Here is a 17,790-nt window from a genome sequence, read left to right on the forward strand (position 1 = left end):
GCACCAAACACCAGGAGGTGGGGTGGAATCAAAGAAACCAGCTCCTGTCCACTGCACTTGGACCACCGCACCCAATGGGTCCCTGAGATGTCCGAGGAACAGAAAGGGAGCCCTGCAGTGTCCTCAGGTGCAGGGAGACCCCGGCCACTCCACTCAGGGCCGGCAGACCTCCCACTCCCGCAGGCAGGATCGCCACTCGCTAACGTCTGCCTGCCCATCAGGTTCTGCTGCAGCCTCTTAGGCTTCACAGAGGCCCTGCCTGTTTTTAAACTTCCCCTGATGCGAGCAACGTGGTGGACTGAACCACACATCAAGCATCGAGTCTGTCCTTGCTCTGACTTCTTAGTGCGCTGAATTTTATCCAAACTCCTTGGAAGTCACGAGGAAACACAGAGCCCCAAGTGGAAACGGGAGGTTGGAGGTGGGGGGTCCTCCCTGCTCAAGGTGATCTTAGGGCCCTGCTTGTTTTTTTTTTTTTTTTTTTTAGGGCTACGCCCACAGCACATGGAAGTTCCTGGGCTAGGGATCAAGTCAGAGCTGCATCTGCGACCTACGCTGCAGCTCTGCCAGCTCAGAGCACTCACTCAGAGTGGGGAGAGCACTCTGGAATACCGATAATATCATTCCTGCAGGCACTAGCATAACACCAAGCAAGCAACGATGGAGAAGGCCAGCCCCGCAGTGGCCTGCCTGGGCCAGGGACAGGCGGGCTCTGGAGGATGGAGAGACCTGGGGCTGGGGAAGGGGGTAGGGCACAGGTGGAGGAAGAATGGAGCCTCAAGGCTGACCCAGCTCTGGCTGGAGGACCTCAGTGGCTGGGAGGATGGCGAGTCCAGCCTAGAGACCGCACAGGCAGGCGGGAGGGGACTGACCGTGGATTTGGACATGCTGACCCTGAGCTGGGCTGAGGTCTGCGGCATGGGGGAGACCCGGCCCGAGACGGAGACCTGAGCTGAAGGTGGCAGGAGGCAGAGAAGATAAGGTGGAGAAAGGCCAGGTGGGAGGGCAGAGCAAGGTGGGCCCGGAGGATGAAGTCAGGGGCTCAGGAGAGCCAGCGAGAGAGGAGAGGAGGGCAGCGGTGTTGCGGCCACAGGGAAGGTGGGCAAGTGCCCGCTGGGCCTGGCACCGGCATCGTGGGCTGTGATTCTCAAGCCTGGTTTCAGGTGAGTGGAGGTGGAGCCGATCTGGGGCGGGGATGGGTTAGAAGGTGAGGAAACCAAGGACACGGCTGCTGTTCTCCTTTCACAGGGGCCTGGAGAGGGACGAGGGGGTGGGGAGGGGTGCTGGGGGCGGGGGAGCGGCGAGGGTTTTGTTTTAATTAAAGGTGGGAGCATCTTGACGAACCCGAGGATCTGCCTCACATCCATGTATCCTGGGTCCCCGCCCCTGCTGAAAAGGACAAAGCTGTAGTTTCTGACTCAGGAACTGCACTCTGGTGGGGAGCGGGGCTTGGTCAGAGGCCCCGTCTCCCAGGCCTGGGCGGGCAGGGCAGACCAAACCCACAGCCCATGTCCCCGCTTGAACTTGGGCACCTCGGGGCGGGGGGCGGGGGGTGGGGTGGGAGGGTGGTCACGAGAACGAGAGGTGGGCGTGCGTGTGCACCACCCCAGGACTCCCCATTAGGCCAGCTCCTGATGCCTTGCCAACGACCCAGCAGTCACTGCAGGGACTGGCTCCAGGGGTCCCCACCTCTGTGGAGGGGGGCCTGGCTCGTATCAGCTCCTTGGGAACATGTGCCATGCGATGCCAGGTCACAAGGGTCTCAGAGATGCACAGACCACTCATCTTTATCCAGATGGGAACGAGACTTGTCCAGCAGGCAGCAGCTAGGGGTGGCAGTCAGCGCTGTGCCCTGCTACGTCTCCGCCTCTCAGAGTCAGCACGGACCAGGAAGCCCTGACATCTCAGAGAGGAGTGGAAACAGGCCCACCGCGTCCTCACCCTGCTCAGGACGCAAACGGCACTTACACATCTGTCCTCGCTGTTGGGAATTTCAGCCAATAACAAAACACACGGCGACAGGTATGGCCGAGGTAATTGTTCTGCCACTGTCCTCCCACTTGGCCCTCGTGGGAGCAAGCCCCGTGCCTTGACAGCAGTAGGGTGTGACAGCTCTGTGCAAAGGCACGTCAAGGACCACCCCGGGCATCCACCCCACACGGCCCACTCTACCTAGGGTGCCCACGCCACTCTCCTTTCCCTGCTTTTTTTGTTTGTTTGTTTTTAGAGCTGCACCTGCAGCATATGGAAGTTCCCAGGTGAGCAGCTGGAGCTGCAGCTGCCGGCCTACGCCACAGCCACAGCAATGCTGGATCCGAGCTGCATCTGCAACCTAGCTAGAGCTTGCAGCAATGCCAGATCCTTAACCCACTGAGCAAGGCCAGGGATCAAACCTGCATCCTCACAGATGACATGCTGGGTTCTTAACCTGCTGAGCCAACATTGGGAACTCTCTCCTCTGCCTGTTTTAATCCTTATGTAAACCAGGCTAGAACCCACACAAAAGCTGCCAGAAGTTTAAAAACATGAAAATTTGTGTTCCATATTATTCTTACCAAAATTAACCTTGCCTTCACCCTGAACCCCTTTATCTCTTTCTCCCGCGTGGCCCTAACACACTCTCCCTTTGTGACGTGCAGCTGTTTCTCAGCGGCGAGACTGGACAGGCTCTGGGGCAGGGCACCGGGGCCGCCTGTCACTCCCCTGAGCCAGGAGGCGCGCCCTCTGCAAGGTGCTGTCCACAAATGTGAGCCGGCTTGAGAATATGGTCACGCTCCTGGCCACGCTTGAGAATGTGGTCTGCTCTGCTGCCTGTCCCCATTCCAGAGGAGATGCAAGTTCATGCTTCCTCCCCATCCCCCCTGAGACCACAAGTGTTCTCATCCCTGAGCAACGGCTTTTTACTCAACTTGTGCGGTGATTACCAGGTGCCACATGTGTGCCAGGCCCTGGGCACGCCGTCAGATGAGACCCAGGCCCTGTCCTCAGAGCTCCGGGTCCACACAAAGCCTCTGGCCACGCAGGACAGATGGCGGGTCTGCAGACGGCTTGCAAGGCCGCTGTACCAGCTCCGATCCAAGAAGGAAGGCACAAGCGCTCCTTTTCTCTGCTGCTCTCGGAGCCCGGACGCTACGGGCATCCGAGAAGGGCACAGTGCTTCCTCTCTGCGGTGACCTGGACTCTCTGACCAGGCCCACCTCACCAGCCAGCCTCCAGTGCAAAATATCCACAGCCCCGTGTGTGTCACTGGCTGCCCCCAAGGACACGTTCCACACAGACAGAAAGGGTGGGACTACTTCTTGCAATTAACGAAAAGAATGCAGAATTTAAGGTGTTACTAACCTCATGGCAATGTCACTCTGAAAATCAGCAATCAACAGGAAAATACTGCTGTTCCCCTAAGAAGCAGGAAATTTAAGCCCAAGGAAAAAGAGTTCCCATGCAAAACTACCCTAGAAGTCAGGAAGCGCCCTGAATGCAGGGAGCGAGGCCCATTTGTGTCCGGACCCCCTGCTCCTGATGCAGGGTGTGGCCCCATGCAGGTGCTCGGTCCCTGTGTCTGCGTGACTGAGTGAGGCGGCTAGGACAAAGCCAGGAGTGAGCAGAGACGGGGACTGGACCCTGAAACCCATGCCCTCTGCAGACGGTGCAGGGGTGAGATGTGGGGCCCCCTCCATCCGTGAGCCCACTCTGGGGTGGCATGAGGTCCCCGAGTGCAGGAGGGGCTGCTGAGCGGGGCTCTGGGGAAATTCCTGCATGATTGTCCCTGACTCTCCCAATGGTGGCATTTCCAGACAAGGTCTGAAAGCCCCACAGCACACCCGCGTCCTGGAACCTGTCTGTGCCGGGATGGATGCCTCTGGAATTCAGCAGGGCCAGTGAACCATCTCTAGGACAAAACCGAGAGCTGGCTCCCACCCCACCCTCGCTCGGCACCCAGGCAGGGGAGTGGGGGGAGTGGCACGTCACTAACATTCCTCAGAAAACAGACGCTCCCTGAGCAGGTCTGAGGAAGCAGCAGGGCCCGGACTGCAGCCTTTCCCAAGCTGCCTCCACCTGGCTTGGGGCCCCAGGGCCCACCTACAGCCAGAGAGCACATTGGGGCCCAACAGCCTGCCCGTGGCACACCTGCTGGCGGGGAGAGGGTGACCCTGTGCTCCCCAGAGCTGCGTTCGGTCCCCTCAAAAGTCTCCTAGGTGGCGAGGAGAGACCTGGGGACTGTTTCCTACCATCAACGGGGCCTCTCAGTTAAGCGCTGACATCCTGACCTCACCCAGCTCATTAAAACACCCCCGAACCCCGAGATTGGTAACAGCGGCAAAATTCCTCACTTCTCAGCAAAGAGGATTCAGGGATAGTCGGGGTGGGCTGTCAGCACAACAGAGACCCCACCTGGATCCTGGTCTCTGTCCCCCCTCCAGCCTCAACACCCCTCCCCCCCCATGGCCGCAACTACCCACAACCTCAGTACCAGCAGAGGGTCCGCCGCCACTGAGGGCTCACGGTGGCACGGGCCCAGCCCCCAGATCTTTTACCTCCTTCATCTTAAAAAGCTCCTAAGGTAGTACAATTCTATTTTATGGACGAGGAAGCGGGTCTTGGCAAGATTTAGCCATAGGAACTACAAGAAGTCCAAAAAAATGAAGACAGGTGAATAGAAAAGGTCATCGCTGTGGCATCAAGCGGAAGAAGGAAAAATCCGGAAAGAAATGAGTACTCTTCATCGCCAACCGCACTCCTCCCCTCGCCTGTCTGACACCAGGAGGTGGAGGGGCGGCAGAGGAGCAGACAGGCTGTGGGGAAATCTCACAGCTCCTCGGCCCCAACCCACCAAGGACGGAGCGGTTGAGGGGGCAGGTGCTGCTGAGGAAGGGTCTGGAGAGGCATCTGGGAGCCCCACCAGCCTCGCCCCACCGGAGGCTGGGCGCTCACCTCCATGCGGGCCTTGTAGAAGTCCACGTCGTGCAGCTTCTCCCGGCAGCGCACCAGCTCCATCTCCAGCCTCTCCACGCGGTTCGCCTTCTCCCTCAGGGAATCCAGCTCATCGCGATAGGCGCGAGCAGACCGCGCGTCAGCTGCCAGCTGGATGTTCTGGGAGATGGGCATAGACAGGGCAGCCTAGCCTGGGGTTCCTCCCCCGGGAGGGAAGAGAGGGCCACGCCTCTGACGTGTGGCCTTTCCAGGACATCTTGGTGGTGGAGGGGTGGCAGGTGCAGGCCGCTGCCTGGGGTCCCCACGTGCTGTCACTAAGAAACACTCCCCCCTGCACACTTGCTGCCCCAGTCATCCTCGGACAACTGCTCTCAGGCCCTGTTACTTTGAGCAGGAAGAAAACAGCCTTTGCTGGAAGCTCCCGTGTTGCATACCTGAACCCCTGGGCCAGGTTACTGGGGCGTCCCAGCCCCCCCCGCCCCCTGGACACAGATGCAACACACACATGTGCACAGACACACACGCACACTCCGTCCTGCTCACCTCCTGTTTGACTTTCTGCAGCTCCAGCACCAGCTGATCCACCTCATGCCTGGTGTCCCCAAGCTGCTCTGTCTTCTCCTCCCTGCGGGCGGTGGGAGGAAGTCTGGTGAGAGGGCCCACTGGGCCAGGGCTGGAACAACCCCGCCGCTCCCCACCCCACCCCACCCCCCTCGAGGCCCCAGTAGGGAAAGGAAAGAGAACTGGGCATCTGGAGGTGAGGAGGGCAATTGGCACGTGGGGCTCAAAAACATGCTTTTCCATTTTTAAGTTTTCGGTGCCTTCCCTCAAACTACCTCCCCCGGGCCCCAGGTGGGCTTCCCTTGGAGGGTCAGGTAAGGAGACCACCAGGCAGGGAGCACGGCCCACAGGTGAGAGGTTGAAGGCAGCAGCTCCCGAGGTGACAGGCAAAGGGGCATCACCAGCTTCAGGAAACGGAGAGCGAGCCACCAGATAGGGTGAGCCGCAGCCTCCGTCCAGCCAAAGCTCATACCAGGGCGTGGTCACTCAAGCCCCAGACAGGGCCTGAGCGTGGACACAGGAGCCCTAAAGGCCGGGTCGAACCCCTCCTTGTGCGCAGGCTCAGGGAGGGAGGCGATCAGTCCCTGTTCAAACGGCCACGGCACTTGGAGCAGAGCAGGGCCCCGAGTCAGAGCTCGCCTGCTCATCACGCCACACGGGCGAGACATGTGCGTTTACAACAAGCTGCACAAGAGAACAAACCCCCGGGGCCGACCCGGGGACTCACAGCTCCTGCCTGACGCGGCGCAGCCTGGCCTTGGTGTCCGCCAGCTCCACGGCCAGGTGCTGCTTGTCCTCGCTGGAGAGGCTGCTGGTGGGGCTGGGGGTGGACTCGGCGCTGGAGGACTTGAGGGGGCTGGGCGGCTGCTGCGCCTGGAGGTAGTCCCGCTCCTGGGTGAGGTCCACGATCAGCTGCAGCGGGGCGGGGGGTGGGGGGGAGGGAGCGATGGCACCGAGGGCTCCTGCACCCGGACTTGGTGCCCAAAAGGTCAAAGGACAAGAAGAAAATGGGAGAGGTCGGCCGAGACGGAGAAACCAGGAGGAAGCAGGAGGCACAGGACGTAAGGTTGTCAACAGAGATGGAAAGATTTCGTGGGACAAAAAGGAGCTTGTGAGTGAAGAGAGCCCCCGGGCTCCGCATTCTGATGAATTTCTTCTACCTTCGCGGGCTGGGGGGCGGGGGGCGGAGGCAACTCTTCTTCACAGCAGGGAAAGCGCCCACGTCCACCTCCACCTCCACCAGAAACCAGGGGGGAAGGGCGGGGGCATCAGGCTTGTGCTGGACGGTGAGGACCAGGCGGGCGGCTGTGTGACCAGGGCCCCGCCCGCAGACGCACCTCCGTGCACTCGTCTCGCTCGTCGATGAGCCTCCTCAGGTGAAAGACCATGTTCCGGGATAGGGCCTCCAGCTCCTCCGGGGCCACGTCCGGGAGCTCCAACCACTGCAGGTCGAACACGTTCTCCTGGTTGTGGGTCACCTGCGGGCAGAGGAGGGCGCTGCAGAGGCGGCGGGAAGCAGCCGTGGGGGACACAGCTGATGCTGAGCCTTGTCGTCATGCACCCTCATGGCCAGCTTCTCCCTGGCGAGCAGGGGGCTCCTGAAGCGCAAGCCCCCCTCAGCCAAGCTCCACCAACACGGGCCACTCCCGCTCTCAACACCAGTTCCAAGAGGACACTGAGGTTTATTTTTTTTAAATACCAGAGAACGCTCGGTACCATCCAGTATTTCCCTAAACGGGTCATCTTCTTGAAGCATCAATTTACAACACAAAGCAGTGAAGTCCTAAAGATGCAAGAGCGGTGAGGAGAGGGGCCGTTATTTCTTAAAATATAGTGCACACGTGGCAAGTGTTTAAAAATCCTATGCTGGAATGCTGGGTACCTAACAACAGCTGTTACTTGAGGGGGGGACTATTTCATCATCTCAAACAATTTCCAGGTGAGCCTGTATCTCACCTCCACAGGCTTCAGCTCACCTGGTCCCCCCCCCCCGCCCCCCCTGCCGTCGGGTGGGAGGAGGCCCACAGCTATGTCTACACCCGGCAGCTCTTCAATGACGCTGCCAACCTGACAGTCTCAACCAGACCCGCCACAGGAGGTAGCTTTATTTTGAGTCCCCTCTCTCTCAGTTTGGGAAGATAAGTACTCAAGCCTCAACAGGAAAAAAAATTAAAAAATAAAAAGAAACCAGGAATATCCACGCAGAGAAAAATATCCAAAAAACTTCTTAAATCTTTCAGAGCAGTAAGTGGAGAAAGAAGAATTTAAAAACAAACCAAAAAACCAAAGACAGGGCCCTTCAGTGTCTCAAAAGACACCCACTTTCTACTGTCTGTGTCTTTTTTGCATTTTTTAGAGCCGCACCTGCAACATGTGGAGGTTCCCAGGCTAGGGGTCAAATCAGAGCTACAGCCACCGGCCTCACCACAGCTACAGCAATGCTGGATCCGAGCCACGTCTGTGATCTACACCACAGGTCACGACAATGCCTGAACCTTAACCCACTGAGCGAGGCCAGGGATCGAGCCTGCAACCTCATGGTTCCTAGTTGGATTTGTTTCTGCTGCGCGATGACAGGAACTCCAAGACACCCACTCTCTTACCTGTCTCACCTTACAGGGAAAAACTGGGGTTCAGTAAATCTCAGAATGAGGAAAACTCTCACTTTAGGGTACAGGGCACCCCAAAGGCAGGGAACTGGGATTGAGAGGCCGGGTTCCATTGTTTGGAAGAGGCTTCTATAAAGGAGGTTCACAGGTGCAGCCACACACCGGCTTATGACCCTCCTCCCAATTCTGCCTCAATGGGTCTCCCGTGCGGCCTGGGCCCCTGGATGTTTAAGAAGCACCCAACTCATTCTGAACCCCAGTCCCCACGCCCAGCCACTGCATCCGACCATCACGCAGGACGTTCTTTCTAGGTGTACACTTAAAAAGAATACATCCTGCTAGCAGAACAGGGAAGGGGAGAGAGCGAGTGGCTAAGACCTGGGGAGTCTCAACATCGTCCCCAGATACATTTTCAAAGCACACAGACACAGCAAAAAGTAATAGGCAGAATGGTCCTTAGGTTGACAGGTCACTGACATGAACGGTTGAGACTATTTCTACAACATTGACTTTCCCCCTGACACCAGCTTTGCTGGACCCCCTACCTGCAACAAGCCGCATCCTCCTGCTTCGAGTCCTGATTCAGATCTAGCACCCCCGGGGCCCTGGCCGGCTGTGGAAGCCCAGCAGCCCGTCCCCCGCACTGGCATGGGGAGCTCCAGTTTCAGCTGCCTCTGCCAGTTACACCCCTGCTCCTCGTGCTCCTCGCTCACGTCTCTCTCATGCATTTGTCTCTTCTGTCCAATTAGATGGAAGGCTGGACTATAAAACTCCTAAGATAGTTAAAACATACGCTTCTTCTGGAGGAGGGTGGGGTGGGGGCATCAGGGAAGTAGAATTCAGGTGCGCGCTTGGTTTCCAGGGAAACCACTTTCTCCGTGGATACCACCTCTGCCAAGGGCAACGGCAGAGTGCACAGGCGGCCCTCAGTGCGAAACCCTCCTGACCCCACCCAGGGGGTCACGTCTCCGGGGACAGCCCTTCTGGGACCCGCTGGTTTTGAACTTCCCCAGAGGTGGCACGGCTGTGTCTCTGCCGTGTCACTGACAGAAGCAGAACTTCTCTCTCTATAAAGATCAACCATTCGAAGCAGGATGACATTTGCCAGAATACATTTTCAGGGACTGTAAATCACATTCTGAGCCTAAACCACTTGACAGCTCTTAAAAATAGTCTGAGTCCATATTAGGCAAGAAGAAGAGGCAAGAGAAGATTTGATTGAGATGTGTTTTTTTTTTTTTTTAATAGTTTTTCTTTTAACCCCTATTTTCGCTTGCTGACGGCTACCTTACCAAAGAGAATCAAATTCGTCGGTGGTGTCTGAAACCTAAAATTAGCAGAATTGGTAGTGGGTGATGTAGTCTTTAGGCTTTTCACTGGTGGAGAGAGCCCGTCCCCTGGGTTTGCGGAAGCACCTGTTCATGGCAAAGCCCACAACACCCCACCTACCTCCTGGATGTGTGCCACGATCCCCGCCTGGGTCTCAATGTCCAGCTGTTTGATTCTTTCGATAAATTCCTCTTTCCTCTCACACTGTGGATGGTTACAAGTGTTAATGAAAGCGTTTTACCACGAGGGCAGCCTGGAGCCACCAGAGTCATAGAAAATACAGTTTCAAAAGGAGCCCCCACCCAACCCCTGCCTTTTTTTTTTTTTTTTTAAACAGCAGCACCTGTGGCACATGGAAGTTCTCCAGGTCAAATGGGAGCTGCAGCTGCAACCTATGCCACAGCCACAGCAATACCAGATCCGAGCCACATCTGTGATCTATGCTATAGCTTGTGGCAATGTCGGCTCCTTAATGCACTGAGTGAGGCTGGGGATTGAATCTGCATCTTTATAGATACTGGCTGGGTTCTTAACTCACTGAGCCACAGCAGGAACTCCGGCTTTTTCTTTCATAACCAAGAATGCTCTGGCCCCTTACCATCGCTTTATATTGAGGGTCTTCTCTAGAAGAGGCTCAGACCACCTATATCACAACCATCTGGGGGGCTTGTTTTTAAAAACACTGTGTGGGGGTGGGAGCTATAGACATACTCTCTCCAGGAGATTCCTAAACAAGTAAAAAACACCTGAGTTAAGCTGACGAGGTGGCTAACTTCATCTGTAAAGGGCCAGATGGTAACAAAAAAGTCTTGGCCTGGGCAGGCCAGTGGTCTGAACTCTGCTGCCGCAGCGTGAAAGCAACCACAGGTAATCGGGCCGTGTTTCCATAAAACGTGATTTATGAAAATAAGTGGCAGGCAGGTCAAATTTGGTCCACAGGTTGTTTGCTGATCCTTGCTCTAGGGGTTCCTCTACGGGGGACAATTTGCTAATGGCCGACTCCCCAACCCCCACAGGGATCCCCACATGGCCTCTCACCCAGGGTGCCCTGGTGCTAGAAATGGCTGCCCCCTGAGACAGTGTCACGTCTCTCACAGGCACCCTGCGACCTTCCATCACGTTGGGCTGAAAGCAGCTTCACTCCAACCTCACCTAAGGGGGTGTGTTATCCCCATAAACCCAAGCACAAGAGCAGCCCTCTCTGCCCACACGCCCAATCCCTACCTGGACAGCACAGCCCAGCACCAGCAGCAGCACCTTCTTAATCTCCTCCATACTCTTCCCTAAATCAAAAGAGCAACATCATTAATCGAACTCAACCACTGATAAAATTTCACCAGCATAGACAGACATCTGCTGTAGGGAAAAAAAAATCCAACCTCTCTACCCAGCAGTGTCCACTTAAGGTGTCCGCACTCTGCCTTTTTCTAAGTGTGGGTTTACTTCTTTCTTTTTCGTTTGTTTTTGTCTTTTCAGGGCCGCATCCACAGCATACGGAAGTTCCCAGGCTAGGGGTCGAGTGGGAGCTATAGCTGCTGGCCTACACCACAGCCACAGCCACCCAGGATCTGAGCCGCGTCTGCAACCTTCACCAAAGCTCATGGCAACACCGGATCCTTAACCCACGGAGCGAGGCCAGGGATCGAAGCTGCGTCCTCCTCTGGATACTAATCAGTTTCCTCTGAGCCACGATGGGGACTTCTGGGTTTATTTCTTAGACCAAAGGAGAATTCTGTCCATAATGATTCGTGGCCCTTTTCTATTCGAATACATCAAACAACCCTTGCATGCGTGATAATTAATGACAATGAACATCTCTGCTGCGTGTGGGTGGTAAGCAAAGTACAGAGACGAGAACAGGCCCCACGGGAAACACTCGGTCGACTCTAAGATGAGACTGGACGTGACTTTGCCTTTCCATCATGCAAACTCTCAAGCAGACAAGGGAGAAAAGTGAAGCTCCTACTCATCCATCGCCCACTCTACATTATCAATATTTTGCACATCTATTCCATTTCCCAACTCCCTGTGCCCCTTGGTTTCTCAGTTTCAGTGTCTGGCTAGAGCACCCAAGAGCAAGTTCCAGACAATGGTCTTTTTAGGGCTGCACCTGCGCCACATGGAGCTTCCCAGGCAAGGGGTTGAATTGGAGCTATAGCCACCAGCCTATGCCACAGCCACGCCAGATCCTAGCCACGTCTGCAACCTACACCACAGCTCGTGGCCACACTGGATCCTTAACCCACTGAGCGAGGCCAGGGATCGAACCTGTGTCCTCATGGATACTAGCCACGGGTTCGTTAACCACTGAGCCACGATGGGAAGTCCCAACACACATCATTTTGGATGGTCTCATACTTACTTTGCACAAAGGCCACAAACTTATTCAACCAACCCCCCTTCCAGAGATTTGATTTATTTGATATTTTAATCTAAATGATGCTAGAAAGAACATCCTGTGGCTCATTCTTTATGCACATCCATACTTTCTTCTTTAGGGTGAAGTCGTCTTTTTAGCTTTTCCCGATGCCAAGTTGCCCTGCAGAAAGGCTCTGCCATTTTACTCCCTCACAACCAATATATAATCAGCCCCGCTTCCCCACACCCCGACCAAGACTGTTTTAATGCTCTTTCTCAGCTTGACAATCTGGCAAAGAAAAAAAAAAATCTTATTTCATGATTGCATCTCTTTCTTGACGCCAGAGGCCAAATGCGTCTTTATCTGTGTACCAGTATCAGTCACTTAAATAACAGAGTCAGGATGCAGGAGTTCCACACCTGATTTGGTCACCAGGAGGCCTGTGACCTGGACAAACTGTGCTGTTCCCCGGCCTCAGTTTCCACATCTGTGAAAGGGTGGCAGCTGGGTGACGTGGGTGACAAGCAGGGTTGCTTTTCAGGTGAGAAGGTCTATGGTTTTCTGCCTGTTCCATGTGGGGGAGAAGGGACATGCCAGAAAAAGCATCGTTCCCCTCAAAGACCAACACCCACTCCCACGGTGCTAAAATGGTCCGAAGCACCGTCTGTGACCCCTGGGATGAAGAAAACACAGCTTGTGTCCCAAGAAGTCGCTGTGGTTCATTCCAGGTCCTCGGGTGTAAGGCGTGTATGTGGAGTAGCGTGCAGCCTGGTCCTAACCCATCCCAACTGAGAAAGAGCTCAGAACAGCCTTTCCCAAGATGACATTCTGAAGGCCGAGTCTCAACAACTGGCGGCTGGGCACCCCCTTCCCACTGCCCAGTCTGAAGGCGGCTGAGATGGCTTGGTGGGAGGGGGGGAACCTCAGGATCAGATTCCACACTCTCAAGGATCAGGTCTGGTATATTGCAGATCAATCCGCGATGACGGAACCTTCTCTTTACGAAGAAGTGCAGAACTTCATCAATGTTTGAAACGGACAAATCCCCAAAGACTCTGACGACTCTTTTGTTTTCTCTTGAGGCCTTCGGATTGGCCTGGGCAGGTGCGGGGTGTGGGGTGGTGCTCAGGGTGCTCTGGCCCACAGACGTGAACACAGGTGACGCCACGACGACTCCCTTCTCTATTCAGGCTGACGTGACAACCAGTCATGCTTTAAGTTCTGATAAGAACAGGAAACGCTCATCTGAGTATTAAAACCCTCCCATCCCCAAACTCTTCCCCTGGCCACAGGGGAAGCGCCCAGCGCATGTGGCTGTCCTCGCCTCTGCCCCTTCACGGCCAGTCCCCAGGGGACCGGCCAGGGCCCCTCACAAGCCCTTGGAGGATCTAACACACACAGAGCCCTCCTTGCCATCACCCGCTCCTCTTCGGGACGTGACTCATTCTGCGCAGGCCTCGCAGCCGGTGCGGTGGCGACCAGCAGAGATGACACAGGAAGGAAGCGTTTCAAGGGCCCTGGATCAGGCCACACCGAAGTCAGAGTTCACGGGGAATCCTGATGCGCCGTTCACAGCAAAGGCCCCAGGGGACCTAATTATATCACACTTCAGCTAACTCACACGACTCGGACCAGCCGCACTCTTGGCGGCCCAGACAGACGGCACGTTAAAAGTGGAAGGAGCAGAGGCAGGCCCACTCGGGGAGGCAAGAGCACGAGCCGGTAATCTGACGGCAAGAGAGAGAGCAGAAAGCCTGCACACACACCTGAGGGCTCAAAACGACCGTCTGGGCTGTTTGCAGAAAGAGCAAAGCACCCCCCCCCCCACATCCTGTGGGTTTGCGCAGTGACGGCCGCGAGGCATTCGTTCATTCACTCACTGACACACACCCATCGAGAAAAAGTATGGAATTACAGTTTGCCAAGTTCTGTAACGGCTAGGGAGGGGGGAGGATTTTAAAAATAGAGAATTAGTTTTAGAAGTGTTCAGCGAGTAATTATTTAAAATAAGCTCCTTGGGGGTTTTCTTGTGGCCCAGTGGGTTACAGATCTGGTGTTGTCATTGTCACTGCAGCAGCTTGGGTTGCTGCTGGGGCTCGGATTTGAGCCCTGCCTGGCCCAGGACTGGCCACATGCCGTGGGCGTGGCCAAAAAGAAATAAGCTTTTTGGCGAAGAACAGGGCACTGAGAAAGCCACCTCTGCCCTCATTCACACGAAGCAGTGCTGTGCTCATTCTCACCATGCTAAGCGAATAAAAACATTCTCTGTAACAAATGCATCCTGTGCTTTTTACCCCTACACAGATTCCTAGGAAACTTCAAAAAAAGAGAGAGAGGAAAGCAGAAGTTCCCTCATTTCTCACGGGAAGCTGATGCCCAATTTCTCTCAGGATGTCTGCTATTTTCAAAAATCTACCAGTCTGTGGGTTGTGCATAATTTCACCAGAAGACTCTCTCTTGGGTCTCTGAGTCTTGTTTTCTCCTGAGCAAGAATGGCTCAGTGACACAGATAAGCAGGCAAAGAAGAAACAAACCTACAGATAACTCCTCTGAGGCACCTACTGTGTGCTGGGTGCTTGCTGAGAACATAATTAACACAGTCCTCTGACCTCAAAAAACCCAGCAACTTGAAAAAGCTGGGAGGGAGTTCCCTGGCGGCTCAGTGGATTAAAGATCCAGATTTGCCACTGCTGTGGCTTGGGTTCGATCCCTGGTCTGGGAACTTCCACATGCCATAGGCGCAGCCAGAACAAAAACAAAAACAAAAACCCTGATAAATGTACAGGAACCCAGAGAAAGGACATCTTGTCTACAGTAAGGATCAGGCAAAGCTTCACAAAGGAAATGTCTTCTGAGCTGAGACCCAGGGATGAGGCGAGACTTGGGGGCTTTTCAGGCACAGGGAACAGCATGTGCAAATGCCCAGATGTAAGAGAACGCGGTTCTTGTCAAATCATAAATGCTTGTGCTTAAGTGTATCAGAGTGAGTTTTCATGGGAAATGGAAGGCGGGGTAACAGCACCGAGGATTTCTGTACTGAGTGAGTCACAAGCGACCGATGGGTGGGGGAGGGCAGAGCACACCAGACGCCCTCTGCATCTGCCCGCAACCCCAGGGGGAATCCCACGACAGCCGGAGCTCACGGCTGAGCCTGAGAAAAATCTTTCTTACATACTTGACTACCTGCTTCCTGGAGTCTTGGCACAGAGAAGTTCCCTCCAGCCTTTCTTAGCAGAAATGAAATGCATATATGCTGATCTAAGCTATATATAAAGCTGCAGAAGTTTGAAGCAATCAGCTTCTAAAACAGAAGAGAAACTGATACTTTACATGTGATAAGGGCAGCCCTGGGGATAGAAACGGGGGGGGGGGGGCAATTAAAGTACACCCACCTCTAAAACACGGAGGCCGAATCAGATTAGGGTTGGAAAATTCCCTGACTTTCTAATCCTGTGTCGGTGGCAGACATGGCTAATCGATCACTGCACTTTCTTACCAAGCCTGGAACAAACAAGGCCTCAGAATCTCTCTGAACACAGAGGGCCTTCAGGCAGCCACTGCCAATCCATGAAAGTGGGGACATGAAATAAAACCTATCCTCTGTGCCTGGACCACAACTTCCACGGTCCTTTGGGCTCTACTTTTTGATTCTCTAAGGTGCAGTCATTTAAATGGTCATATGTTCTCTGGGTACGGAAGAGAGACTGTAAGTGATGCCTGTAAGTGATGACTTAGGCATGAAGGTGGGGATTTAGACAAAGGAAGCCAAACAGCTCTTTCTAAAAGAGAGAGGCCTTCCCGCCCCTCACTGCACACGCTCCGCCTTGCTGGGCTGGAGGCACAGTGCATCACCACCTGCAGAGATGAGGTCAAAAGCAAAGCAGTGACCCTGATGCTCTATCCAGCTCCCTCGGCCACAGAGGCCAGGGGTCTGGGAGTCACCAGCCAGGCTGAGGGTTTATTGACCCTCACAACCTGGAAGGACGGACCCACTGGAGTTAATCCTGCCCTCCCCGCGTGCCCTCTATGCCCACAAACCGTGACTGCCCCTCTCCTAGAACACGCCATCATCTGCCTTAATCCCCAAAGCAATCCCCAGAGGACAGTATTATCTCCGTTTTACAAACAAGAAGAGGCTCAGACAGGCTGAGCCACAGAACTGAGATTTGGCTACCACCTGCTCTCTCCTAACTGCCGCCCCCTCTCCCGAAACTGCCACTGCTTATTCACACGTCCTTGTGGGGTGGGGCAGGGCTCTCTCCGGATTAGCTTCTGATCCCGGTGCCAGAGTGCAGGTATTCAGCCAGTGTTTGCCAACTGCGAGACTGAGGGTCTGTCAGCATCACATCCCGTAGAACAAAGAGAACAGTTTCGGTGTCTTTTCTCGTTGAGATGGGGAGTGTATCTATATACACACACATATGTTTTTCTTTTTCTGACTTATGTGCTGGAATCAACCACTTACTGTGCTTTCCCTGGTTTCTTAGTTAAAACACAGTCATTTCATAAGCACAATTATGGGGCTGTCACATCGATTTGAAAATAGCAGTGCACTGAACATGACCCTGTCTCATCTCACGACTCACCCACACAGGCACAGCTCTGTGGGCCCTCCTGGGGGCTCTGCCCACACGAAGAAAAGCTGTTCTTATTTTAACAAGGTTACCTTGAGTTCCACGAGGAACAACTCCTTGTGGGTGGGTCCACAGGAACCCCACATAAGACCCACCCCGCGCCATGGGGTACGGGGCAGCCACCTCTATACACCACCTCATGGCTTGGAGAGCAACTCCTGTGAAACCCGCACCTCCATTTCTTACACCTAGAGAATTACACATGTGGCTGCTATCAGGCAGTCCTCCATTTGCTTAATTAGTCATTCAACAAACGTTTATCGCATGTGGACTTTGCAGGCACCACGTTACCTGTGCGAAATGGTGCAGGAGGCTCCAGAGGGCACCCTGACCCGTGGTCCCCTCATCTCCATTGCCCACACCGTGTCTGTCCCCACCCCGGGAGTCCCCTGCATCACTGTGTGGGTAACAAAACCTCTGCCCAAATGACGCACAGCTCTCAGGTCACGTAGAGCAACGTGAAACAGCCCCATCAAGCCCCTGAGACAGACGGTGTCACCACCAAAAATGACTCCCTACCCCAGCCTGGCCAGGCTGCAGCAGCGGAGCGCAGATTCATCTCCCAGCACCAAACACCTGAAGAGCAGAAAGGGAGCATCCACCACGAGGACTCAGCCTGCAACCCAGAGTCTGCCCTGGCTGGCGGTGAGGCGGGAGATGATCCCAGAGCGGGTCCCTCCCCAGCACCAGGGGGAAAGCGCAAAGCCCAAGTAGCAGTGAACACAAAGACCTTGGACAAGTAACAGCTCGTCCCCCCGCCTCGGACGGCCTCGGCCACAGGGAGCGGTCGCGCTGGTCGCCATGCGCGGTCACGCAGCCGGAGTCCGCTCTGTGTACAGCCCATCGCTAGGAGGGGACCAAACAAAGCCTGGTTTCCAGGCAGGACCTGCAGGCGGCAAGAGAAGGCTGGCGCTTGGCTGTGCCTGGTGTAAAACCAAGCTTTTCACGTGCCTAGAAAAGCCAAGTCCTGGCTCTCAGCTCCAGTGCCCAGCAACCCCTGGCGCTCTCGATGGGCTGGAGAACGCGCTTCTGAATCCACAGGCAGCACAGAAGCAAAGGAGCCGGCCACACGCGCAGGCCACACCATCCCAAGTCGCGAGTGGGTGCCTTTCTGAACCTGCTCCCTCAGGGAGGGAGTGGGATCAAAGGCCGGCAAAGATTAGCATTTCTTTACTTGCTTACTTCCCCCCTCCCTCCTCATTTAGAGAACCGCAGCTTTTCATAGATACAAAAAACGATATAAATATAAACAAGATCAGAACTCAGGAGAAATGAAAAAAATAGCCTAAGGCTGGGAGAAAGAACACAAGACTCATTCATTAACCCCAATGGCCATCCCTCGACCCACCACCTCGTCACTTGGCAG

At 55.0% G+C, this 17,790-nt stretch overlaps 1 protein-coding gene across 6 annotated transcripts in view; it reads right to left on the minus strand.

Moving 5' to 3' along the window:
• CCDC88C (coiled-coil domain containing 88C) overlaps positions 1-17,790 on the minus strand; it is a 128,031-nt gene that overhangs the window by 51,656 nt on the left and 58,585 nt on the right. For 5 of the 6 annotated variants that reach the window (XM_047796208.1, XM_047796209.1, XM_047796207.1 and 2 more), the window contains exons 5-10: positions 10,656-10,714; positions 9,552-9,635; positions 6,831-6,971; positions 6,221-6,405; positions 5,476-5,557; positions 4,933-5,091 (exon numbers count right to left, since the gene is read on the minus strand). In XM_047796208.1, coding sequence (XP_047652164.1) covers positions 4,933-5,091; positions 5,476-5,557; positions 6,221-6,405; positions 6,831-6,971; positions 9,552-9,635; positions 10,656-10,714 — 710 coding nt within the window. Of the gene's footprint in view, positions 1-4,932; positions 5,092-5,475; positions 5,558-6,220; positions 6,406-6,830; positions 6,972-8,647; positions 9,269-9,551; positions 9,636-10,655; positions 10,715-17,790 lie in introns of those variants that run through there. The other variant, XM_047796210.1, reaches the window with a different exon arrangement.

This window comes from Phacochoerus africanus, chromosome 9, assembly GCF_016906955.1.
Source record: "Phacochoerus africanus isolate WHEZ1 chromosome 9, ROS_Pafr_v1, whole genome shotgun sequence".
Taxonomy (NCBI): domain Eukaryota; kingdom Metazoa; phylum Chordata; class Mammalia; order Artiodactyla; family Suidae; genus Phacochoerus; species Phacochoerus africanus.